The following is a 27,757-nucleotide window of genomic DNA, read 5'->3' on the forward strand; positions in this document are numbered from 1 at the left end:
GCAGCTGAGGATGGCCCAAAGCTTTGGGACACTGCACCCGCGTGGGATACCCAGAACAAGTTCCTGGTTCCTGGCTTCGGATCGGCGCAGCACTGGCCGTTGCACTCACTTGGGGAGTGAATCATCAGATGGAAGATCTTCCTCTCTGTCTCTCCTCTTCTATGTATATCTGACTTTGTAATAAAAATAAAAAATAAATCTTTTTAAAAAATGAGTGCCAGTTCATGTCCTACCTGCTCCACTTCCCATCCAGCTCCCTGCTTGTGGCCTGGGAAAGCAGTCGAGGACGGCCCAAAGCCTTGCGACCCTGCACCTGTGTGGGAGACCCAGAAGAAGCTTCTGGCTCCTGGCTTTGAATTGGCTCAACTCTGGTCATGGTGGCCAGTTGGGGAGTAAACCAGTGGATGGAAGATCTTTCTGTCTTTCCTTCTCTGTGTAAATCTGACGTTCCAATAAAAATTTTAAAAAGCTTTAAAAAAGGATTTTGTATATATTCACCATAAACTGTTTGAGGAGATATACATGTTTGTCCTAATTGAACATTACATTATGTATACATTCATAGAAACATGAAATAGTATCACATAAATATACACTATTTATATGTATGCTGAAATTTTTAAGGTTTATTTATATTTTTTATTTGAATGATAAAGAGGGGGTGGTGTGAACTCTTCTACCTTGCTGGTTCATTCCACAAATGCCCACAATGACTAGGCTTGGATTTGGTTAAAACTAGAATCAGTAACTGCACCTGGGTCTCCCATGCATGTGGTGGCTATCCAAGCATGTAGGCCATTACCTGCGACCTCCAGGGTGCACACTGGTAACAGCCTGGATTGAAAGCAGGGGCAATACTTGAATCTAGACTCTGGAATGAGCGATCCCGGTGTCCCAAATGGCAACGTAGCCCACTATACAACAATGCCTGTCCCTACCCCTCACACATCTTTAATGGTGAGAAACCTGAAGTGAAGCTCTTCATGGTATCATGACCAGGCAGAAATGAGTGAAAACACCAGGGGTCAGAGCAGAACAAACTGGGTGAGTGATGAGAACTGAGAAATGAGGCTAAGTTCCCATGTAGATAGGTAAGTCTGTTATTGGTAGACCTTATCGTGATTTATGGCAAGCAAAAAAGCACATCCCTTAAGGAAGGACAGGAAGGGATCAGCTATGTAGAAAGAGCATGGCTTCAAGAATACAGAACCTGCAATACCTATTTCAGCAGGCCACATGCAGTTGCTTGAACATCATGTGCTTCCCAAGGAGCATAGGGTTACTATACTATACTGTCTGAAAGAATTCAGACAAGCTTTTAGAAAATATTTTAGGGCCCGGCAGCGTGGCCTAGCGGCTAAAGTCCTTGCCTTTAACGCGCCAGGATCCCATATGGACGCCGGTTCAAATCCGTCAGCTCCACTTCCCATCCAGCTCCCTGCTTGTGGCCTGGGAAAGCAGTAGAGGACGGCCCAAAGCTTTGGGACCCTGCACCCGTGTGGGAGACCTGGAAGAGGTTCCTGGTTCCTGGCTTTGGACTGGCGCAGCTCTGGCCATTGCACTCACTTGGGGAGTGAATCATTGGACTGAAGATCTTCCTCTCTGTCTCTTCTCCTCTCTGTATATCTGACTTTGTAATAAAAATAAATAAATCTTTAAAAAAAAAAGAAAATATTTTAATTCCCCTGTTCAGAAATGACTTGACATTTTAACACAACATAATTGATCCCAATCTAAATAAACACAAGAAAGGATGGTTTCAAGATTTTATGATATGGAACCTTCTTTTTGAAAAATAAACAGGAATGTACCCAGCATGCTGGCTCAGTGGCTAACTCCTTGCCTTGCACATGCCAGGACCCTATATGGGCTCCAATTCACATCCTGAATGTTTCACTTCCCGTACAGCTCCTTGAATATGGCCTGGGAAAGCAGTGGAGGGTGGGACCCTGAACCTGCATGGGAGGTCTGGAAGAGGCTCCCGGCTTTGGATCAGCTCAGCTCTGGCTGTTCCAACCACTTGGGGAGCAAACCAGCAGATGTGAGATGTTTCTGTGTCTCCTTCTCTCTGTAAATCTGTCTTTCCAATAAAAAATGTTCCTCACAGAAAAACAGGAATAAAAATGATTATTAAAAATTTATAAAAAGCACCAACTATCTCTTTCCAGTTCCTGAGTCTTTCATGATATAGTCCTTGATCATAGAGATGAAATAATAATTTAATGAAGTCAAAGCTCAAATTATCAAGCGTGTCAGGCAAGCAATGGATGGCCTTTCATTTATCCAGGACAGTGAGTGAAGGGAATCTCAATTCTTCACCCTTTTAAGGTAATTTGACAATTGAGGAAATCAGAAGTTGCCTTTTGGAATTTTTGATTGGCTTTCAATCTTACTAGTTTAATAGTTATGAGATCTTTAATGTAATTAAGTGAGTCATGACTAAAGCAGCACCCTCTCCTGAGCACTAATCATGTATCAGCCATTGTGCTGGATGTACACACAAACACACACACACACACACAAATGTTACAAAGCACCTGTCCCTAGGATTTCACAGGCAAGGGAGGAGAAAACTTTTCATCATAATGTTGTAAGTTCCAGGACCGTCTGACATGCTCACGGCATTATGGCAACAGGGAAGAAGTCACTTGAGCAGCTGAGTGTTGGGTGGGGAAGCAGTCAGGCAGGAGAAGGGAGGAGTCTTAATGGAAGAGACCAATTGGTGGAGAACATACATGGCTCTAAACGTGCTAACTAAGAAAGTTATATCATTTTAACTCAAACTGGCCACATGCATCAGTCTCTAAACTTTTGTCAAACCAAGTGACAGCAAGTTTTTTGAATGCGAAATTTCTTCATATTAGCAGGGATGACTTTTCTATGATGCTATATTATTGGTACCAACACCTGTTTCTCGAAGTTCCTTACTACCATCTATCATCATTATCACACATGAAAATAGGGTTTAAAACTGTGCCCTTTTCCCTAAGTTGCAGATGTAGAACTAAGAAAGATCTCTTGGGAGCAAACCAGAAATGAAATGTCTATGACTTACTTCCAATACATATTGTGCTAGACATCTGTGAGTAGAAGCAAAGGGTTTTCTTATTAAGAAATCAAAGTAGTTCTGCCTGCTATAAAGCTGACTATAATTCTAACAGAAAGGGCAACTGAGACAGACACCATCCAAGAGCTGAGTCATGTCAGGAGAATGAGAGGACAGTACCTAGAAATTCATAGCATGTTAGCACTGGAAAGGTGCCAGAACTGATCCAGTCCAAGCCCCTTGCCAGTGCATGCGTCTCTTCCACATCACTCAATAGCTTCTTTTATTTCCATCCTTCTAATTATAGGGACCTTTTTTTCCCAAGGCTGCCATATTCATTATTAGAACCCAGTTGGTAAAATATTTTTTCATCCATATTTCAAATTTATTCTTCTGGGATTTCCATCCATTGGACCTAACATCTTAAATTAAAGCAATTCAACTGAATCCCTTTACTGCACACTAGCCCTCCAAACACTTGGTCATGGGAGTCTCATCTTTTTTTTTTAAAATATTTATTAATTTGAACAGCAGATAGAAAAAGAGAGAGAATGAAAGAGAATTTTCCATTTGCTGGTTCATTTCCCAAATGGCTACAACAGCTAGCGAAGAACCTAGGTGTTTTCTGCTTTTGTGATTTCTGCCTCACTTGCTTGGCTGGGGGCTGTGTGAACTCTAGGCCTGGCAGCCCATGTGACACCCGGCAGGACACCCGGCAGGTCACGTAGGCAGAGCACTCCTCAGGAAGGAGGTCCCTGGTGTTAGAAAAGATTCACTGCCCTATAGCCCATCAGTTTGTACTTTTTGAAAGTTGCTTGCTTCAAACCTACTAATAGAAGCCTGCCAAGTTGCTCTTTTTGAAAGTTAACAGATAAACTGACCAATCATGACTGTACAATTATATAGAATTGGCCTGAAATGTATAAGAACCCTGTGCTGTTCAACCTTGATCTCTTTTTTCTGCCCTGCTGTTCCTGCTGCAGCCTCGGCTGCAGTAGGGCTGGGAGTAGGAGGGTGGGGGTAGGGAGGGTGGCTGGGAGACATAGGTTAACTGGAATAAACCACCTTTATGTGTTAGCATCAACTTCAAACTCGATGATTTTCTGGGGATATCAAAATCCTGTGCAACACTATAATTAGGCTAGATTGAAGCCAGTAGTTCATAGGGGCCCAAGTAATTGGTCCATTGTTTGCTGCTTTCCAGGCACTTCAGCAGGTCGCTAGATAGGAAATGGAGCAGCCAGGACTTTAGCTGGCATAGCGTCAGCCCCCCAGTCTCATCTATCTTAATTCATTTCTTAGTGTGCTTCTCTTTAGATGTCTCCAATATGAATATTCACAGCTTCTAAATTCTCTTCCTTTCATCTTTTTCATATTGTGGGATAATTTTTCTGTGTATCAAGACAGCAAAGCAAAGCTTAACACTCCCTCTGACTAATGAAGCAGAATTAGAACATTTCTTATTCATGAGCTACTTTTCTATTACTGTGGCCTAATGTTTGCAGCAGTCACTTCACACTTCTGGTGCCTATTAAAAGCTTGTAGTTCATTCCAATCCTTTGGATTTTGTTTTTCATGTGAAGAGCTGCCAAAGCAACTGTATGTATGCAGGAGTGTGCACTTATCTCAGACTATCCCGTGGATCACCGTGGAATCATGGGCGAGTGGCAAACCTCACTCTGTTAAACTCTAAAATGCTAGTGCTGCATGTGAGATCTGTGGAAGGTGCCATGCCCTGGCAAATGAGTCCATGTTCTCCTCTCTTAAAAAACAGTCTATTCATAGCCACACTTCTCTCAAAGGACCTCATATGACCAGGCTGGTTACCTCTCCAGAAACCAATGCTCATCCGCTACCTTCCCTTCCTCTTACTCTACCCAAATCTGTGCTTTCAACACTTAAACATTCACTTGCTTTCCTTTTCTTTCTTCATTCACATCCAGGAAAAGACTAAGCTCTTTTTTTCTACTTCTTCTACAACTGGCCAAGATAAGAAACCTGACCCTGCCCCCCAAGCAGAGCCCCGCCTCTGCCCCAGGATGGCCTGCAACTGAGGGCCAAAGAGGAAGAGGAGGGCTCACGGGGCTGCTCCCAGCGAAGGCACAGACTCTGCCTGCTTTTGCCAGTGGGACGGCAAAGGGTCACTCTAAAAATTACTGTTGCTGCTGGGGCTGGTCAGGTGGCTGGGTGGCCCCACAAGATCCTCCTTCTCCTCCTGTCTGTTTCTCCAGATTGTCTCCTAAGAGGAGTGTGCTGCTAAACCTTCTCCATCGCAAGTTGGGCTGCGACCCTTGACACAGGAGGGTAAGGAGTTGGGACCATATTTGCCAATTCCCACTTTCTCCATCCTGAGAGTGTGTGGCTGTGTGGGTGGGACAGGGTGGCATGGCCGGGTGTCTGTGGTTAAGGGAGTCTCCAGCTAGGGCAGATTGCTTCTGATCTGCAGTTGGGAGACCCCGCATCCCCTCAAAAAGCACAATTTTCTGAAGTGTGAAAAATGTGACCAATTAGAGGACTGTGACAGGAACAGAAATTCCTGCAAGACATGCCCTATGAAAGTAAAATGACTTGTAACTTCCTAGAATAATTTTAAGTCTTAAGAGCTTAAGGATCGTTCTTCTTTCACTATTTTACAAAGAAAAGGAGACTGAATTTCTAGGTTTTGTTCACAAACTTTTAGAATTACATCTTTACTTTTATCAGGAACCATTTAAACATTTGATAAGCAGATTAGTTTAGTAAGTTTAGTTAAGTAACTATCTTGAAGTATGAAAAGCAGCCAAGTCTTTGAACTCAAAGAAATATGATCTTTGAAAACAGAGAAATTCCCACTGTGAGAAGGCCAAATCTATGACTTGACTTTTGAAAATCTTTTGGTGTTTTTTTTTTGTTGTTGTTGTTAGCTTGTTTGTTTTTGGTAGGCAGGCATATATGGCTACCCTGATATACATTTTCTATTTAGAAAACACTATGAAATGGTTAAGCGGAACAACCCCCTTCAGTTGGCTGCAACTTAAAATGGCACGATAAGAAGCCAGGTTGTTTCTATTCCTGGAGGTAGCACTGATGAGCGCAGACAGATGCTGGGACTGGAATTTGACAGGGAGGGGAGGCAGGGATAGCTGATTGGCCACCTTGGCAGAAGGCATTCTGGGATCCCAACTTATTCTGGCACGAGAGTGACAGTGACAGTTTAGCACACATGGCTTTTCAACTCACCCCATGAAGAGTCTCACCCAAGAGGCAAGGCTGGCATGTAAAAGAAATGTTCTTAAACATAAAGTGACAGCGGTTTCTGCAACCAGTTCTGTCCTCTGAGCTTTCATCTGGGTTCAGTTTGGGCCCGGGAGGAATTTACTGAAGTGCAGTACTTACAGAGCCTGGCCCACTTAGGAACGGGTGCAATGACGTTACCAGCTCTTGGCATCAGAATCCGCAGTGCAGTGGTTTTGGCTCCGCTTCAGATTATAAACCCTTTGGAGAACATCAAGGAAGCACATGCTACAGAAAAGTGCATGTGAGCACATTTACAGAAAACATTTCAAAATATCTGCAGAGCCTGTGGGCCCAGCTGGGACCCAAGTCAACTTAGATCATCGAGCCACACACGCATTTCAGTTGGGCCACAGATCAGCTTTTAGTATAAAATACTAAGTACGGCCCAAACCATACTTCATGGTTCTCTAAAATTTAAATTTACATGGGTATCTTATATTTTTATTTACCAAATCTGACAGCTCAGACCTGACTACACAGAGCCAATGTGAAAACAGCCTGTCTCTGTCAGTTCATTGCCATCTGATAACAAGTCAATTCCAGAGCTATTGAACACCTGATTCAGAGAAAACGCGATACCAAAACTATGACAATTCCAATAGTAAAAATCAGCTGTGTGGTTTTTTAAAATTTTTTTAAGATTTATTTATTTTCGGGCCCGGTGGCGTGGCCTAACGGCTAAAGTCCTCGCCTTGAACGCCCCAGGATCCCATATGGGCACCGGTTCTAATCCCGGCAGCTCCACTTTCCATCCAGCTCCCTGCTTGTGGCCTGGGAAAGCAGTCGAGGATGGCCCAAAGCTTTGGGACACTGCACCCGCGTGGGAGACCCGGAAGAGGTTCCTGGTCCCGGCATCGGATTGGCGCGTACCGGCCCGTTGCGGCTCACTTGGGGAGTGAAACATCGGATGGAAGATCTTCCTTTCTGTCTCTCCTCCTCTCTGTATATCCGGCTTTCCAATAACAATAAAATCTTAAAAAAAAAAAAAAGATTTATTTATTTTCATTGGAAAGTCAGATATACAAAGAGGAGGAGAGATAGAGAGGAAGATCCTCCATCCGCTGATTCACTCCACAAGTGGCCGTAATGGCCAGAGCTGAGCTGATCCAAAGCCAGAAGCTGCCCAGAGCCTCCATGCGGGTGCAGGGTCCCAAGGCTTTGGACCACCCTCCACTGCTTTCCCAGGCTACAGGCAGGGAGCTGGATGGGAAGCGGGGCCAACAGGGCACGGACTTGTGCCCATATGGGATCCCGGCGCTTGCAAGGCGAGGACTTCAGGTGCAAGGCTACTGCATCAGGCCCTGAGCTGTGTGTTTTTAACTCTATAAAACTTTGCAACTGAATGGGTCTTATCTCCTCATTTAACAGATAGCTAGACTGAAATCCTGAAATATGAATGTTTTGCCCAGGTCTAACAAATGCTTAGAGAAGAATGAACAGGAAATTCTAGGTTCTAGTTCTATAGTGATCAAGGGAGGAATCAACTCACTTTCCAACCCCTTCCACCCATTATATATGAATGCCCAGGAGAGAGAGCCAATTTAATAAAAAACTTTTGACAAAATTAAAGCTGAAAATTTGCATTGGTCTTTATGGCTCAAACCCAGACTTGAAGAATAGAATTAGACTGATCTTTGTATACACAGAGTCCATATGTGTAACAGATAAACACCAGACACAACCTCCAGCTATACTGAGCCACATGAAATTACTAATTTTTAATTGTTCTAACAAAACAGTAATTTGATATTTAATCTGTCACTTAAAAGGAAGTGTTCAGTTACCTACTCAACAATTCCATGCAAGCTCTCCTTGGACCTATTTATACACTTGGCTGATTCAGCCTACTGGAGTTTAACATCCTTCATACCCTTTTTAGGATAAAGAGATTCACAAGATCTGTGTATCCTCCCAAAATTTATTTATATTCGCCAAGACAACGGTCTTATTGTGATATTTGGAATGAGAAGGAGCCATTTTATGTTCTGTACATCCAAATTTTGCTCCACATCATTCAGTCTTGATCTTCTCATGCTGGACAAAGCTATCTGTTAACCTCCCAAAGATTCTGGTCCCCTTGGTTGGATTTCAGGGAGGAGCTATGGGGTGACAGGGTTCCTCTGGCCTTGAAACTTTACTCAACAATACTGCATGCTTACTTGTGTGACCCAGGACACCTGGTTTTTTTTTTTTTAAGATTTATTTTTATTACAAAGTCAGATATACAGAGAGGAGGAGAGACAGAGAGGAAGATCTTCCGTCCGATGATTCACTCCCCAAGTGAGCCGCAATGGGCCGGTACGCGCCGATCCGATGCCAGGAACCAGGAACCAGGAACCTCCTCCGGGTCTCCCACGCGGGTGCAGGGTCCCAAAGTTTTGGGCCATCCTCAGCTGCTTTCCCAGGCCACAAGCAGGGAGCTGGATGGAAAGTGGAGCTGCCGGGATTAGAACCGGCGCCCATATGGGATCCTGGGGCCTTCAAGGTGAGGACTTTAGCCGCTAGGCCACGCCACCGGGCCCGGGACACGTGTTTTTTATAAACTCAATCTTAATTTCTTCACTTGCAAAATGAACATAATAACCTACCCCTTAGGATTCTGTGCTAGTTACTTACTATACAATTCAAATGAAAAAAAACCTACTTAATTCAGGGATCAACATATAGCAAGCCTTCAATTAATAAATGATAATTATAATTATTATTCTAAGTAGAAATGGTTATTATTCTAAGTAGAAATTAGAGTATTGGTCTATGTACAATATGTAGTATTTATTCATGCTTTGTGATTTGCATGTAGAAATTAGTTACTAACCTTCTTAAGCTTGGCTAATACAGAAAATGGTGAAAAATGTGATGAGTCATAGCTCTGCCCAGCTATCTGTCAGAGTTAAATACATGACACTATTGTCTCAGAAGTGACCCAAGAGCCAGCATCTGCCGAGGCCTTGGGGAAGAGTGTGCAGTACTGCTACCTAATACCCTGCTGCCCACTTGCTAATGGGCTGCTATTCCCAGGGGTCCAAGAGGCTGCTCTGGGTGATGGAGGATGAAACACAAAATAAAGGGTGCTGTGGCTTTCATAGCCAGGGCAAGGAACTTCGTGGGCTCCCTTCAGCATAGCCTCTGAAACAGAGGGACCCTTCTACATGCAGCCCCATGCAAAGCCTTTTTGACCAAAAAAGGGAAAGAATAGGGAGGGACTGTCAGTGCCTCCAAATAGCTGCTCATCCCATTACACAACCTCAGCTGCTATGGCTAGACCTGCTCTTCTTTCCAGTGTTTGCTACTAAGGTAGGGGCCCTCTGACAAGTACAAGCCGCTTAGAGTGATCAGGGAGTGCTGTGACGTTCTCCTTCCCTTTGATCGTATAGGGCAGCTTCCAAGAGTCCCTTCTTGTTAAGGTGGAGTAACAAACCCACTGTAGTTGAGCAAAAATGGAAAAAACCCCAACCAGCAGATGCTCAACAAGGGTGCACTACTCATACCCGAGCCAAGCCCGCCTTAAGGTATGGTAACCATGGTGATTGCCGTGTCTGCTGGCTGCCCCCTGAACAGCTGACCGTGAAGTATTCACTTGGCTGAGAACAAACAAAAATAATCTAATTTGGGCCCAACGAGGTAGCAGCTAAAGTCCTAACCCTGAACGCGCCGGGATCCCATATGGGCGTAGGTTCTAATCCCGGAGGCCCCGCTTCCCATCCATTTCCCTGCTTGTGGCCTGGGAAAGCAGGACGGCCCAAAGCCTTGGGATCCTGCACCCATATGGGAGACCTGGAAGAGGCCCCAGGTTCCTGGCTTCAGATTGGCTCAGCTCTAGCCATTTTGGCCGCTTGGGGAGTGAATCATTGTCTCTCCTCCTCCTCTCTGTATATGTGACTTTGCAATAGAAATAAATAAATCACTAAAAAAAAACCCTAAATTAATAGTAAGTAAAGCTCTTAATCTAACTCAAGTTAAAGTATAAATTTAACTAAAAATAATATAATGCTTTCAAAAATGTATTGCTCAGCACCTACATTATACTTTCCATTACATATGAGCATATAAACATGCAATTCATTCTTTTAGCAGCTTTTCGTCCCAGCCAAATAGTGACTGTTTTTGCAACTGTCACTGGTAATCAGTTGCTATATGACCCCAGGCGTACAGAGGAACATTTGTATAATGGCAGAAAGCAACAATTTCTGTGCAAATTGCGCTAAACTGTATGCTCACCAATGATCCAGCTAACAAATAATTTTGTATGATGTTAAATTGTTAAAAAATGTTTTGTGATATTAACATAAGTAGAGACTTAATGTAGTTGATAGGTACAATTGTAACAATATGCTTTTCCATACAATTCGCCTTGAAGCCCTGCATCATACCAATGAACAAATAATACTTTTTTAATGCATGCATGCACTCCTAAGCCACCCTTTGTAACATCTCTCCTTTAAGACTGCCCTCAATCATAATGTAAATATGACTGTGGGTCTGACAATCCCCATGGGTTACAGGAACCAAGGAACATCTCTATAGCCTTGATGACATCCCAGCTTCCCTCATCTGCAAAGCAGTGACCCCTCCGAGGGATCTACACTGTCCTTTTGGAGGCACATGGCACAGATTGAGAGTGCCTAAGCAAGGTGTGAAGACAGCCGCCTCACCCAGGAAGGACAGACCCAGGAATAGTATGCAATGAAAGTTCTATAAAGGTTAGCCTAGAAAATGCAGCCACCTGGACACTGCCTCTAGGCTCTGATTTTAATATTCTCTTAAATCATCCAATGTCTATTTGTCTCTGCCTTCCCTAGAGAGAGCTAGAAAAGCCAGTTACAACTACAAAGTGATTTCAAGGGCTCTAAAACTCCAAGCCCTTTTTACTAAATAATAACTACACACACACACACACACACACACACACACACACACATCAGTTAGGAGTTTGTATTTGAGTCATAAAAGAATACTAATTTTCAAGAAAAAAGCAAAACAAAAAACACTCACATCTAGGAAGCAGAGTAGACTTGTCCTTAACTGAAGATCTTGGATCGTTCGTCAGATCAGCTCAGGTGTCATTCCAGGCCCTGGAAAAAGACAACAAGGACAACGGTATGCAGATAAAGAAAGGGTCATGGAAATTCCCACAAGTGAAGCAAGATCAGCATCAGGTCCATAGAGGGAATGCCAGGGCAACATGAAGGCCAGATGATGGAGGAGAGAGACATCACCAGGAAACAGGACAAGGAAAGGCAAGGAAAAACATTTTCTGATATCACTAGTCTTTTTTTTAATAAGGCTTTAAAATTTTTATTGGAAAGGTAGGTTTACAGAGAAAATGAGAGACAGAGATCTTCCGTCTGCTAGTTCACTTCCCAACTGGCCACAACAGCCAGAGCTGAGCTGATCAGAAGCCAGAAGCCAGGACTTCCCAGGCCACAAGGAGGGAGCTGTATGGGAAGCATAGCATCCAGGAACTGAACCTGTGCCCATAGAGGATCCCAGCGCAGGTAAAGCGAGGATTTAGCCACTTAGCTATCGTGCCAGGTCCTATTTTATCTAGTCCTGGGCTGTCTTCTTCTCCCTTTCTGGGGTTTTCTTAATCCTTCTCATTTCATGTTAACTTACCAAATTCTAACCCTTCTGGAACATTCTGTGTATAGTAGCCCAATATGACTAGCTCAGCTATTTCCCTCATGACCTTAGGCTTCTAGCCTTCTCCTAGCATGTAGCCCTTCCCTGTTTCAACTTGAAATATTCCCTCTACTTCCCTCTCTCTTATTCCAACCCATGTTAGAATTCTAGTTGCCAGGAGCCAACTGAATTGGTGTTATCTGCACCCCTTCCAGTCCTAACATCTCTCCATCAACATAAGTTGAATCATTAGGTCCAGACGTAGACTCAATCTGTTAAATACAGTCTGTGATTTTGCATACCTAACCTGTAACTAAATATCCCAAACCCTAGCATTTACCTCAAAACAAAAATAATAAATTTCTCAGCCCATGTGATTTCATAAGTTCCATTTTCCAAAATTCCTCAAAAATCTTTACATGTTGCAGAAATCTCCCCATAACTGCTATTTGCAAGTTCTTGTTCTGCACTGCCATGTCTTCTTGCTCCAAATAGTCTCCTGCTCCATGTGAGCGGTTCTCCATTACCTGGCAGCTCTCCTGAATATGTGCCTTCCTTATTTCTAAAAAAGACACAGCTAACAAAGGCCATTGCTTTTGATGAAGATGGCTGAAGTGCTCTCATACATATTTTTAAAAGATTTATTTATTTTTGTTGGAAATGTTTCTAATAAATTTTTATGTATAGTCAGAAAAAGAGAAAGTTCTTCCATCTGTATGGAACACGACAGCCAGAGTTGAGCCAATCCAAAGCCAGGTACCAGGAGCTTCTTCGGGACCTCCCAAGTGGGTGAGGGTGCCCAAGATTTGGGCCATCCTCGACTGCTTTCCCAAGCCACAAACATGGAGCTGGATAGGAAGTGGAGCAGCCAGGACATGAACTGGTGCTCATATGGGATCTTGGTGTTTGCAAGGCGAGGATTTAGCTAGTGAACTGTTGTGCTAGGCCCAAGCAGCTGGTACTTTAAGTAGTGTTCCAAATGGGCTACCAGCATCTAAGATGGTGGCTTAACCATTGCCTCACAACACCCTTCCCTCCAACCCCCACTTTGTACCTTTTTAATGTGGGTACTGAAATATGTCGCTCATATTGTTAGTTTATGGGGCAACATTTTATATATATACATATACATACACACACACATATATATTATAATATGCAGAGTTAAACTTTGTCAGGCTGTGTAAGTTATTATTATATCATTACGCATAAAATGTAGAAACCTTGAAACTATTCAAATTCTTTTACGACTGTCACCCTTCATTTCATGCTGTGATTGCCACAGGCACTATTTTTTTTTAAAAGATTTATTCATTTTTATTACAGCCAGATATACAGAGAGGAGGAGGAGAGACAGAGAGGAAGATCTTCCATCCGAAGATTCAATCCCCAAGTGAGCCGCAACGGGCCGATGCTGGTGCTGCGCCGATCCAAAGCCGGGAACCTGGAACCTCTTCCGGGTCTCCCACACGGGTGCAGTGTCCCAATGCATTGGGCCGTCCTCAACTGCTTTCCCAGACCACAAGCAGGGAGCTGGATGGGAAGTGGAGCTGCTGGGATTAGAACCGGCGCCCATATGGGATCCCGGGGTTTTCAAGGCGAGGACTTTAGCCGCTAGGCCACGCCGCCGGGCCCGCCACAGGCACTATTACACCTAAACCTCACAAGGTAACATCCTTTTTGCTCTGGAGAGTAACATGTATGATAAAGAACTTTAGGAGAAGAAAACGTGCTTCCAGGCCGACTACCATCTCTGATGTTCTTCACTCCTTCCTACAGATTCAGGTTTCCATCGGAATTGCCCTGTCTGGATCTCTTTCCCTAAATTGCTCTCACTTTCAGTGAATGTGGTTCTACAAACTTTGGCTTCAGATTATTTGATCCAGAAACTGGAATTGCAGCTGTCCTGTGCAATAGTAATCTGCAGCCAGCTCTTAGGCTAAAAGCCACAAAGAAATCTGTGTGTGTGTGGGAGGGGTTGACTCCCACACAAAATCCTCCTCATGTTTTGCATTCCCTACTATCTCGGGTAGTCCCTCCTACTTCTCCTCAGTCCTCCCCACCACCCAGCTGGTAGTTGCTATCTTTGTATGATGTTCAGTCCTAAAAACATAGTGAGCTAGTTGGCCCTTAGCCAGGCTTTATTAAGGACACTTGAAGACACTTTATTTAAAATGGAATAAGAGAACAGCAATGTAGAACAGGAAGACTGGCAACAACTGGCAATGAGATACTGTTGTTCAATCTTACAGCCATGTCTTCAGCTAGAATTTCTTGCTGACCCTTTTTCTCCACAGCTTGGTGAAAATTCTGAGATCTCCTGTAAATGTTAGACAGAAAAGTGATAGATAACAAGCTGGACTGTTTTTGTTTCTTTCCTAGGACTCTCTGGGTCTGTGTTTCAGTTACTATGAGGCAATAACTCAAGACTAATGGACAGTGCCCCAGGAGGCACTGTGGGACCCAGTTCCTACCACTGTGCCTGAATCCATTCTGATTTTAGGGACTCTGTGTTTTGAGTTACTAATATTTTCTCCTTTTAAAAGATTTATTTGTTTTTATTGGGAAAACAGATTTATAGAGCAAAGGAGCAATAGTCCATCTGCTGCTTCACTCCCAAAATGGCCATAACAGCCAGAGCCGAGCTGATCTGAAGGTAGAAGCAGGGAGCCTGGAGCTTTTTCTGGATTTCCAACGCAGGTGCAGGGTCCCAAGGTTTTCAGGCCATCCTCTACTGCTTTCTCAGGCCATAAGCAGAGAGCTGGATGGGAAATGGAGCAGACAGAACATGAACCAGTACTTATATGGGATCCTGACACTTGCAAAGTGGATGATTAGGCAACTGGGCTTCCGCAACAGGCCCACTATTATTTTCAACATCATGACACCACCACCAACAACAACCACAAAAAGAAAAAATCCTTATTCATGATGAAGAAAAAAATCAAGATTTAACATCCAGTCTGAAACATGCTGATTACTCCTAGGGTTTAGGATTTTCTCTAAAAGAATCAGTATTTATGAACCTTATATCAGTATAAAAGAATGGACCACAAAGTTCTTCCAGGAATATAAACAGAACAGAACTTTCTTTTGAAATTTAATTCGCTATGCTTACCTAGCTCTATGTTATCATTTTGCATTTATCATGTCTTGTCTAAAACAAATTACATCTTGTAGGATTCCACCATTCTTTACACGCCCTGCCCACATAGCAGCAGATACCTAATAACTACTTACTGAACAAACCATTTTAAGCTGCCCCCTAGAAAGTCCCACAAGGAACCCTCAACCTGTAAGCTGAATGCTTTTGAACTCTAAAGTGATGATAGATTCATAATTGATTTCACAAGGTAAGGACAACTTTGGCACTGTTTGCAAAAAAGGAAAAGGAGGACATATATGTTACAGTCCTTTTAAAGGTTTATTTGTTTGAGAGGGAGAGTAACAGGTAGAGAGAGGGGGTGATCTTCTTTCTGTTTACCAGCTCACTCTTCAAATGGCCACAACTGCCAGAGCTGAGTCAGGCCAAAGCCAGGAGCCTGAAACTCCATCCAGATCATGATGTGGATTATAGGAGCCCCAGTGCTTGAGCCACCTTCTGCTGCCTTCTCAGGCGGATTGGCAGGGAGATGGATTGGAAGCAAAGCAGCCAGGACTAATATGGGATGCCAGTGGTATACAAAGCCATTTAACATGCTGTACCACAATGCTGGTCCTAGTGAATTTATTTCTGATATTAAGTTCTCTAGGAAGGTTATAATAGAACTGACTCACAGAACTGCTACATTTTCAGAAATTTGTCAAGTTAGTTATGAAAGAACTGAAAGCTTAGAATCAGTCATAATTGCACCACAAAAAGGCAGATAAGGAATAAGGACTAGTTTTTTCTCCTCCAGACAGTTGATTTGCAGCATACCACTGCTCAAAATTATGCAGAAATAAGTTTGTATAAACATATAAAATTACCTGGGCCTGGTGGCGTGGCCTAGCAGCTAAAGTCCTCACCTTGAACAAGCCCCGGGATCCCATATGGGTGCCGGTTCTAAACCCGGCAGCTCCACTTCCCATCCAGTTCCCTGCTTGTGTCCTGGGAAAGCAGTCCAGGACGGTCCAAAGCATTAGGACCCTGTACCCGTGTGGGAGACCCGGAAGAGGTTCCAGGTTCCTGGCATCGGATCAGCGAAGCATCAGCCATTGCAGCCACTTGGGGAGTGAATCATCGGACGGAAGATCTTCCTCCCTGTTTCTCCTCCTCTCTGTATATCTGTGTAATAAAAAAAATAAATAAATCTCAAAAAAAGCATATAAAATTACCTGTTAAGAAACACAAAGTTGTGAAGTGTTGATTTATGCTTGTATATGTATTTAACGGGGCCCCATATATTGGGTTTTGTTCCAATTAATTATTTTCTATTCCTTCATAAAAAACTCCATTCCTTCGTTTAGTACCATTCCATTCTATATAGGTGAATCAAAAGTTTTCATTTCTACCATATCATAACTACTTGGCAATACAGCTACAGTAATCATATTCGATAATCCAAATCTTTTTAGGATTGTCTTGATGTTAGAGTCAAGCTTCCATAAATTGTGCCTCCAGTTTAATGTAAGTTTTCACATTTGTTTTTGAGGATTAGTCTCTTTTATGTCACTAAAACACTATTACCAAAAGAGTTCCTCAATGTAACACTTCAAAGTCCAAAGCACAGTCAAAATCATACCACACCTTCTGTTTTCTTTTCCTTTTCCTCTCTTTCCTTTTTAGCAAGCTCTTGCCTGTGACAGTTTTTGCCAACATGGCACCCAAAAAGAAGAGTGTCAAAAAGAACAAAGGAGACATCAATGAGATGACTATAATTGTCGAAGACAGTCCTCTCAGCAAACTGAACACCCTGAATGGGCTGCTGGAGGGAGGCAATGGCCTTCACTGCATTTCTTCTGAACTGACAGATGCTTCTTATGGCCCCAACCTCCTGGAAGGCTTAAGCAAGATGCGGCAGGAGAGCTTCCTCTGTGATTTAGTTATTGGTACCAAAACCAAATCCTTTGATGTTCATAAGTCAGTGATGGCTTCATGCAGTGAGTACTTTTACAACATCCTGAAAAGAGACCCATCAACTCAAAGGGTGGATCTCAATGACATCTCGCCACTGGGCCTGGCCACGGTCATTGCCTACGCCTACACTGGGAAGCTGACGCTCTCCTTGTATACGATAGGAAGCATCATTTCTGCTGCTGTTTATCTGCAGATCCATACACTGGTAAAGATGTGCAGTGATTTTCTAATACGAGAGATGACTGTTGAGAACTGCATGTATGTGGTTAACATTGCTGAAACGTACTCCCTGAAAACGGCAAAAGCAGCAGCCCAGAAATTTTTACGGGATAACTTCCTCGAATTTGCGGAGTCAGATCAATTTATGAAACTCACTTTTGAACAAATTAATGAACTGCTTATGGATGATGATTTACAATTGCCTTCTGAGATAGTAGCATTCCAGATTGCAATGAAATGGCTAGAATTTGACCAAAAGAGAGTGAAATATGCTGCTGATCTTTTGAGCAATATTCGCTTTGGAACCATCTCTGCCCAAGACCTGGTCAATTACGTTCAATCTGTACCCAGAATGATGCAAGATGCTGACTGTCATAAACTCCTTGTAGATGCTATGAACTATCACTTACTCCCGTATCATCAAAACACACTGCAGTCTAGGAGAACAAGAATCCGAGGCGGCTGTCGAGTCCTGGTCACTGTAGGGGGACGCCCAGGCCTCACTGAGAAGTCCCTGAGTCGAGATGTCTTGTATAGAGACCCTGAAAATGGATGGAGCAAGCTTACAGAAATGCCGGCCAAGAGTTTTAATCAGTGTGTGGCTGTGATGGATGGATTTCTTTATGTGGCTGGTGGTGAAGACCAGAATGATGCAAGAAATCAAGCCAAGCATGCAGTCAGCAATTTCTGCAGGTACTGGATCACTAAGGATAGAGTGGAACAGCTCAGAATTATGGGGAAATTTCTCTGACATAGAAGTGAATTATACCTATAGCTTAGTTCATTGGCTGTGTAAATCAACAGTAAGCCACAACAATGTCACCTTATATGGGGAGAGCACTTTCTATTGCATGGAGAGTCACATATATTGGGCACTCTAGGTTTCTGAAAGGTAGGCAGGATTATTTTGAATTTGCATATAAGAATCCTTACACCTAGAGAATATACTACCAATAATTGGCAATTTCTATATCCTACTGCATAGTGGATCATTTGAACACAGAGACAGAAAACCCCATTCTGCGGGCTCTTCTCCAAGTGGCCAGAGAAGAAAGTGGTCATATGGACAGAGGGTGGGGATGGGAGTCACTACTGCATTCCTAGCCTTGCCTAAGTGCCTCTCATTCTTACTGGTTCAGAGAGATACACAACCACCTACAGGGAGGTGCTGGACTAGGTCCCTCACCTTCTGGCAGGGACAGGGTCAGCATCTCCACATTAGCCTTTACCAAGTTCCCCAGCTTCTCTGGCAGCTGCCAACAAAGCATGTCATGTCTCTTCTGCATTTCCAGATACGACCCCCGCTTCAACAGCTGGATCCACCTGGCTAGCATGAACCACAAGCGCACGCACTTCAGCCTCAGCGTGTTCAACGGGCTTCTTTACGCCGCAGGTGGCCGCAACGCAGAGGGCAGCCTGGCCTCGTTGGAGTGCTATGTGCCCTCCACTAACCAGTGGCAGCCCAAGACGCCCCTGGAAGTGGCACGCTGCTGCCATGCCAGCGCAGTGGCTGATGGCCGAGTGCTGGTGACTGGTGGCTACATAGGCAATGCGTATTCGCGCTCCGTGTGCGCCTACGACCCAGCCAGCGACTCCTGGCACGAGCTGCCAGCCCTGAGCACGCCCCGAGGCTGGCACTGCGCAGTCACGCTGAGCGATCGGGTGTATGTGATGGGGGGCAGCCAGGTGGGGCCGCGAGGGGAGCGCGTGGACGTGCTGACCGTGGAGTGCTACAGCCCGGCCACAGGCCAGTGGAGCTATGCGGCGCCGCTGCAGGTGGGCGTGAGCACGGCAGGCGCCTCTGCCCTGCACGGCCGCGCCTACCTGGTAGGAGGCTGGAACGAGGGCGAGAAGAAGTACAAGAAGTGTATCCAATGCTTCAACCCAGAGCTCAACCAGTGGACGGAGGATGACGAGCTGCCCGAGGCAACCGTGGGCGTGTCCTGCTGCACCCTTTCAATGCCCAACAGCGTGACTAGGGAATCCCGGGCCAGCTCGGTGTCCTCCGTGCCAGTCAGTATCTGAGCCCAGACAGGTGCGGGCATGCGAGGAAGAACGCGTATGTATGCTTGGTTAACCTTTGGGGTTAGTAAAAAGGAAAATATGTAACATTTACTACAATAGTTATGTCTTTAAATACATCCAGGCATGTGCCTTGGTACTTTAAATTCCTGATATGGCATAATCTACCTCTGTTTATCTTTTTTTTTTTTTTTTTTTTTTTTAAGCAAAACACAGGGTCCTAGCTCACAAAAGAAACAGGATTTAATTCAGTGGCCACTGGGTGGCAGGAGGAACACGCTGCTTTTAAAGTATAACCGTTACACTCAATGTTGGAGATTTTTCTTCTACACATAGGTACACACAAAGCTTATTTTATATCCAAACGCTACTTTTCCTCCGAGAAGTTAGAAACCTTCATGTGTAGATTTTATTTATTTTAAAACCATTTATTAGTATTTCCTCTTAGATTTAAGGTTGCAGTTCTACATTTCAACACTGTACTTGACCAAGCAAAGATTTTGAAAAACAAAATCAGATCAGAAAATAGATTACAGAGAGGATTGCCAAGCTGATCCCTTTGGGAGAGAGGGTACCACTTCCTCAAAGCCTCGGGCCCCGTACAATTTGAGCATAAAATTCTGTTTTCAGAGTAGACTACTGTTTATCCTATAGTTTAATGTGCCTTTACATCAATGTGCTGTTTCTCCTGCACTTTTATTCCTTGTTCTTTTATTGAGGGAATTTCAGACATCCTCCCCTTGAAAGATACTCCAGTGTAACTGAAGGCAACTGGACCCTAATATTAGCCCTGGGAAGATCTCCCAAGAAAACTGCAGGCATAAGGACCATTAACCTGTAGCTTAGATGCCCTGAAAGGTTACATAAGCAGTAACAGTAATTTGATTTACTTCACTCTTTTCCATGACAAGAATGAAGAAAACATTTGTAATGCTTAGATTTGGTCATAACTGGATGCATGCTATAGTTTCCCATTTCATATCAATCCTCCTAATTTTCTACTTCAAAATCTAACACATTCATTTATAGTCATGTTAAAATAATACAGGCCCATTCTGCTCAGAGTGTATCCATTTGACATCTTTTCCTTATATGTTTGCCAAGTTGGGGGTAAGGGAATGATTGTAGTAAATGGTACATATTTTCCTTTCTTATAAATTTATCACATTATTCTTTAATAGTTTGCTTTAGAGAGGAAGTTATTGGTTATGTGAAAATAAACTATTTATAGGGCAAAACACAACATGTTTTCATTAATCCCACCCTCTCCTACCTTGTGAAGATAGGTTATTGCTACAGTTAAAATGTTTATGACTGAGGTATCTTAAGAGAACTGTGAAAAGTGGTTCATAGCATACACTTTGCGGAACAATTTTATATTATTGCCCCTTATGAAAAGTTCAGTCTTTGCTTAGTTGATGTAACACTCAGGTGGAAGCTGCACACGTTGTAGATGAACAAGGCACTGCTATGTTAGAAACACTGGCTTGTTTCCTCACCCCATGCTCCAGGCACAGGCCAGATCCAAAGGACCTGCTCCTTTGTTTCCTTTTCTGCCCATGCTGGAAAAATAAAACTGAAAAAATACTTTAGGGAGTTCATTCAGTTCGCTCTGAATACACCAATGATGTAACCTATATATACTCTTCAGTCCTTTCAGCAACATCAGTAAAGGCAAAGCTTCAATTTTAATTAATTACTGTTACCATCACCGCTTGCAAAGCCTATGTAAGTGTGTTCACATAACTGAGAGGCCTGTAGGTGCTGCTCTTTTTGAGGGGAAGACATACCTTATTATGGGCTACTGATCAAAAGAGGGCAAATAGACATAATTCCTCAATGCGCACTAGTAGATGTGTCTCCAATTGAAATGTTAGAAGTGTCCTGTGAAGAAGAGGACTTAGACTCTAAATGACATAAGAACCAATTGATGCATAAGTGAGAAGAGGTACTGAAACTAGATGGTTTCTCACCTGCAAAAGCCTGATGAAATAGACTGTGCAAAGACTTAGCAATGACTTTCTAGAGATGAAAATGGAAACAAGTGAGAGCTGGATACACTGAAATTACTGCCTAGCCTATTCTCTATATTATTTATCTTAAAACTCAGTAAATATGGATGTATTGCTGTTCTGTATTCTGCTTCAATAGACCAGTAAAAACCAGTATGAGTCTGCAATTCTGCAAGTTTTAACAGATCACCTTAGTAGGGAGGAGGACAGAAGCATTGGTGAAAGTTTTATGTCCCAGGATTTCCCACACTGCTAACCAAAAGACACCAAAATGTACAGAGTCAAAGTAATGTGTGTCTCCTTCCTTTTGTCTGTAAATTAAACATGTTCTTCAACAAACTATTAGAGCAGTTGCTTCTGTAAAGCTTGACAACTTCTTCATGCTTCCCAACTGGGAATTTTACTTCGATTTTAAGGTATATTTTAAGGTATATTTTAAATTCTTACGATCTAAATCTAAATCCTTTAATGAAAGAACAGGATTTTTTTTTCTAATAAGAGCATCCATTTATTGTGTCAAAGAAATAGCACAATAACCAGCAGCTGAGATAAACTGAAGCTTCCTTTTTTTCTGAATGGGCCAGGACCTAATAAGAAAGTCCCAATGTAGTTCATCTAGTTTTAGCTCAGCTCTTGGTGCCAAGTCATTGTCATTGCTAAACTAGTTGATTTCAGGGCATTGGATGAGTCTCATTTTTACTTTTGTGTTGTAAGAATGGTTATGAATAGAAGGTCAGTGATGATGCAGATCAAACAATGAGCAGGTGGTTGTGGAGTGTTATGAGTGAAGAAGTGTAACTGAGGCATAAGGAAGTGAGTAGCGAGTGATTCTGTGACTTAAGGCAGAGCTACAGTTATAGGTAGTATGTTTTATAATCATGCAGGTAAATAGAGGTTTCCTGGAAAAATGTGTTAAAAGGTTGTTTGGTTTTGTTTGGTTTCGTTGTTGGTTATTCTGGCCAAGTGTCTTCAGAGTTCATACAAGTTATTAAAGAAACTAAAATCCTTTCGTTTATTTTTCCCACTGAACTAAAAGAATTCTTGTTAGTCCTGAAGGAGCTAGAGGTCCTGGGTACCGATATCACATGTTTTCCTGCACAAGGCAGCATTAAAGGAGTTTCTTTTCAGTATTTCTTTTCCTACCAATACAAATCATAACAACTTCCAAACATATCTCCACAGGTCATTATGAGAACTAAAGATTCTAAAATATTAAGGATATATCTTCCAGCACATTCAGAGGATAAAGACCGTTTAATTCTCCCTCTCAGGGAATTTGAAATAAAAAAACTTGTCTTAAATACTTCTAAAAACTTTTTTTATGTATTCAGCAAATTTTGGCAGGAAAATGCTTGCTCAAATCAGTCTAATACTACATACAGAACAACATTACAACAATGTAAGTAGTATTATTTTATAACCTCATCATATCAGTAAAGCTACATTCAACAAGAACTTAGTGTCAATGATTAAATGTGGGTTTTTGTCCTTTCTATAATGGAGATGTGTTTTTTTTCTTCTCTATTTAGTTTTCATGCTGATTCACCTAACAGAGTAATAACAACAAAAAGAGATGGCTAGTAATTCAAAAAGTGTCCGAGGAACAAGACAACAGATAAAAAACCTTAGTAGTGACTTGCTTTGCAAAACAAACCAAAACCCAACTTAGGTTTGGCTCAATTTTGACCTTTTTGAAGACTGACAGTATGAGTGTGGTTTCCAGTCTTGTTTCCACTCCGACCACAACCAACCAGACGCAAACACAGTACATTCACATCTGCAAGAGAATGGTCTGGTAGAAAATGAAATCATGTTGCTATACAGGAAAACTAGCCTTCTCTTTGAGCTCACCATTCCAAATGGTGGTTTCGGTAGAACAGCCAAGAATCAGAATCCCAGGAACTGACACTGAGGCCTGCAGCATATTCACTTAGTGATCAAGGCCAGGCCTGCAAGGACAATTACCTTCACAAACATTCACTTCATTGCTAAGCTCTGTACTACCCGAGTCCTTACGGAGATGAAAAGGTAAATCCATCTCTGTGCTAGCCCTCAGGGTGCTTGGAAGCAGTCCAGTGGACTCAATCGAGATGTTGTTCTTTGATTTCTAAGCCTCATGACCTTGATCGTGCTCTTTCTCCACTCTGCTCTATGTTCTGGGAGGCTGACCCCATGACCTGTTTGGCCAATCCACTGAGACCAGCCAGCAGGAGGTATCAAAAGATCAGAAGGCAGAAGTGAGTGACTGGGGTGCTTATTTCCTGCCCTCCCAAGCTTTATCACTGTGACTTCTGGCAGGGCTGCCACCCTGTGTAGTCACAGCTCCTGCCAGGTGGGCCCCTCCCTCCAGCTCAGCAGTTCTCCCCTCCACACCATCATGTACCACCTCAGGATATCTTCTTACATTCTGCTATCCTTTCCAAAGTATGCACCTTAAAAGCAAAACATTGTCTATCTTATTTGCTGTTGCACCTACAATGTGTAAAACAATTGTCAAAGACAGTTTTTATGTGAACTAAAAGACTGAATGGATGAAACAACCATTATGACATTATTATCTGTGGTTATTCCAATATTACTTTTATTGAATCAACAAATATTTATTGAGTTCTACTATCTGAAAGGCACTTTCCCTTTCCCAGGAGTCACAAAAAGTGAACCCAATTAAGTTTACAACCATGATAACCAGAACTTTCCTGCCTAGCAAGAAGCTAAAAATGAAGTTCCTAAGAAATACCATGGGCAGAAGGTATGTAACCAAACCTTCACTGTGCATTTCTTTCAAAAAATAAGTCAGATTTAGATATCTATAGCTATTTTCCCATTAAGTTTTTAATTATATGCTTTCTCTCTATAATTACCCAATCCTTTTTAAAAAAATTTATTTTTGATGGTGTTTACATAGTTGATCAGGGTGGAAAGAGTCAAGGATCAGGGAAAAGTGGCCAAAACAATTGTTTACACGTTTTCTTTTTCTTCTTCCTGTGTCTGGGGAAAGGGAGGATACAATGGGAGAGACCACGCCCAACCTCCCAAGTGCCCGATGTCATCCCAGGGTCCCCATTGTGGAGCCTGTTCTGAGGGTTCTGCTAAAAGGGCTTTGATAGCTCTGAGATGCTGTTGATATCGCTGCTCCAATGATGAGGAAATCCTTCCAAGGTCAACTGGCTGACATAGTCCACCTCACAGTCTCCATTCACCCAGAAGTTAGTTGTCAAGTTTCACTGGGGATAGTTAATCAATTTCTTATGCCCTCCTTCCTCTGCAAACCAATGGGTCCTACAGCCCAGCCCAACCCTAGGCACCACACACTTGACCCTCATGTACACCAGGGGGAGCTGCAGCCCAGTCAGAGTGACCACCAATAATCCCCACAGGACAAGGCCCCAGCTCTGGTTCCTGTGTCTGTCAACATGTGCAGTTGAAGATTTACCCAATTTTCAAAAGCAGGTTAGGAATAGTTTTAGCTTGAAAGTGCTCAATACTTAGTAAACTCATGCATATATACACAAATGTTATCATTTGTTAGAGTGTACGTATACATATATGCTTAGATATTTACTTATATAAACATTTGTGATATCATACTACTACATTCCTGTATACTGAGACATTATAATAGCCATTCCAATTCCATCACGTTACCTCCCATGAGAGCTAAGTGAGTTCATGGGCAATGTTCACCCGTTTAAATATTTACACAGGTGGCCATGTTCCTTGCGGCATGGAGACAACTGAGAAGGTAGAACCAACCTAGAGGGATGCCTTGGACGGATGGGGACATCAGCAACCCAAACCTTAGCTCCCTTTAGACGCAGACTGGTCCCCAGGCATGTGTCCATCATTTCCCTCATGGAAAAGATACTAAGAGCAAGTCATGTGGCAGAGTCCTGGCTGACAGACAATTAAGCTCTGGAGTCTATCAGCAATACTAGGAGCACGAGATGCTGCACAAAGATATAGAAGGTGGCCCTGGCAGAGGCATGCTCCCAAAGACAGGAATGTGAACTTGAGATCACTCCAGGGCAAATTTGGGAGGCACACACTGACATGACAAGACCACAGGTGGCTAGAGTTACCACACTGGAAGACAATCTCTTGTTCAGGATGCTAGTCTTCAGCAGGGAACAATTGCACCCACTAAAAATTCATGAAATGCTAAGACATTGCCACATCCCTGAATTCTTAAAATTGCAGTAGAGCTCAATAAGATAGGGCCTTTGATGAAGCCAGTCAGTCTCCTGTCTCTGCCTGCTTGCACTGACTCTGAGCCTTCAGAGAAGGGTAATGTGTGTGACAGGCACAGGCAGCCCAGGCTTACAGGCAGCAGAGGAAAACCTGAAGTCAAGAGAAAAATGAGCCTCCTGGGCCTGGAGAAATGGCTCACTGGCTAAGTCCTTGCCTTGCATGTGTCAGGATCCCATATGGGCACTGGTTCTAGTTTCAGCTGCTTCACTTCCCACCCAGCTTCCTGCTTGTGGCCTAGGAATGCAGTAGAAAGCTTAGGGACCCTACACCCACATAGTAGACCCAGAAAAAGTTCCTCGCTCCTGGTTTCTGAATGGCTTGGCTTCAGCAATGGAGGCCACTTGGGTAGTGAACCAAAGGACAGAAGATCTTTTTTTTGTCTCTCCTTCTCTCCATAAATCTGACCAGCCATTCCAATTAGAATAAATAAATCCTTAAAAAATGATAATGCTCACCCTCAAGAAAACCTTCCCAGGGAATTCTGGAATGAGGGGGAAAAGCTTGGAAATCAAAGAGCAAGAAAAAAGTGCTTGAAGATTCAAGCACACAAATGAATCGAGTTATAAATGATGAAGGCGGCTAGTTAAAATTTGATTGAGACCATGCTGAATGATAAAGCATCCTTTCTTATATAGGAGAGTACATGGATGATGGCAACAAAATGATTGAACCAAAAAAAAAGGGAAAATGCAGACCACACAGATGTCTCCATCAGCATTCAGCATGAAGACCGTGATGCTGCTAACATAAATGATTCCTTCATAATCCCTACAGGAGAGGAACTGGCACTGGAGGGCACTGGGGTCACTGGGTTAAACTGCTGCCTGGGAGTCCAGCATTCCATACTGGAAAACCTAGTTAAAGTCTCAGCTACTCAGTTTCTGATCCAAGTCCCTAATGCACCTGGGAAACGAGCAGAAAAAGGTGCTTGTACTTAGGCCCCTGCAAACCGTGTGGGAAACCTCCATGAAGTTTCTGGTTGCTGGCTTCAGCTTCAACCACCACCAGCTGTTGTCACTATCTGGGGAGTGAACAGATAGATGTGAGATCTGTCTGTCTTTCCATCATTTACTCTGTAACTCAAACAAATCATTTTTTAAAAAGACAGGAAGGAGAAAATCAAAGAATATTTTAAAATTATGTGAAGAGCTTACAGATCAAATAAAGTCTCCAAGTTGGGCCAACAGTCTGAAAATTCACAGCTAGAAGGTGAACTTCAAGAGCTTTCGGCTGAAACATCAAGACTAACAGGATAATTTCAACAATGTGTAATGAACCCTGTGGAAAATTAATCAACCAGGTAGTTTAACTCTTACAAATACAGAAGAGGGGCCCGGCGGCGTGGCCTAGTGGCTAAAGTCCTCGCCTTGAAAGCACCAGGATCCCATATGGGCGCCGGTTCTAATCCCGGCAGCTCCACTTCCCATCCAGCTTCCTGCTTGCTTGTGGCCTGGGAAAGCAGTCCAGGACGGCCCAATGTCTTGGGACACTGCACCCGCGTGGGAGACCCGGAAGAGTTTCCTGGTTCCCGGCATCGGATCGGCGCGCACCTGGGGGATTGAATCATCGTATGGAAGATCTTCCTCTCTGTCTCTTCTCCTCTGTGTATATCTGGCTGTAATAAAATGAATAAATCTTTAAAAAAAAAAAAGAAATACAGAAGAAACTTTTTCCTAAAATATAAAAATACATCATCAATATAAATCAAAAGCACAGCTTCTACAGAAGATGGCCATGGTCCAATCAAAGAGTTGCATGAAACAACTTCCTTCTATTAGCTGGATTCCTTACCTCCAACGAGGGGAGAAAAAAAGAGGTTTAGAAGTTATTTCAAAGAACAGGAAGCTCTGGGAACTAAGCGAAGAAAATGCTCACAGCTGACTAAACTACCTGAAGCAGAGTTTAAAGTCTGGTTCAGTAGAGTTGCCAAAACTCTGTAAGCCATTTAATAACCTCCCGAGGGGCCACACCCTAACATCTAGATCCCGTGCACATATTTTCCTACATGGCCAGAGGGACTTTATACCATTAAGCATATGGATCTTGTGGAACAGAGATTATCCTGCATTAACCAAATGGCCCAGTCTAATCACCTGACCTTAAGAACAGAGATTTCTCCAGTTGAGTCAGATGCAGCAGAAGAGAGATGCCAAGAGCCTCCAAGCAGAAGAATTGGAAGTGCTATTCTAGCCCTGACACATAGGTGCCCACATACAAAGCCAAGGAGAGGTCTCTGGGAGCCAACAGAGGTTCCCA

At 43.1% G+C, this 27,757-nt stretch overlaps 1 protein-coding gene across 1 annotated transcript; it reads left to right on the plus strand.

Moving 5' to 3' along the window:
- Positions 1-5,139: 5,139 nt before the first annotated feature.
- On the plus strand, positions 5,140-19,431 carry KLHL31 (kelch like family member 31). The gene is made up of 3 exons (XM_004599442.2): positions 5,140-5,350; positions 16,710-17,912; positions 18,512-19,431. Exons 2-3 carry the CDS (start codon positions 16,741-16,743, stop codon positions 19,242-19,244), a joined length of 1,905 nt encoding a protein of 634 aa, XP_004599499.1. The 5' UTR covers positions 5,140-5,350; positions 16,710-16,740; the 3' UTR covers positions 19,245-19,431.
- The last annotated feature ends 8,326 nt before the right edge of the window (positions 19,432-27,757 follow it).

Source organism: Ochotona princeps, chromosome 1, assembly GCF_030435755.1.
Source record: "Ochotona princeps isolate mOchPri1 chromosome 1, mOchPri1.hap1, whole genome shotgun sequence".
NCBI lineage: Eukaryota > Metazoa > Chordata > Mammalia > Lagomorpha > Ochotonidae > Ochotona > Ochotona princeps.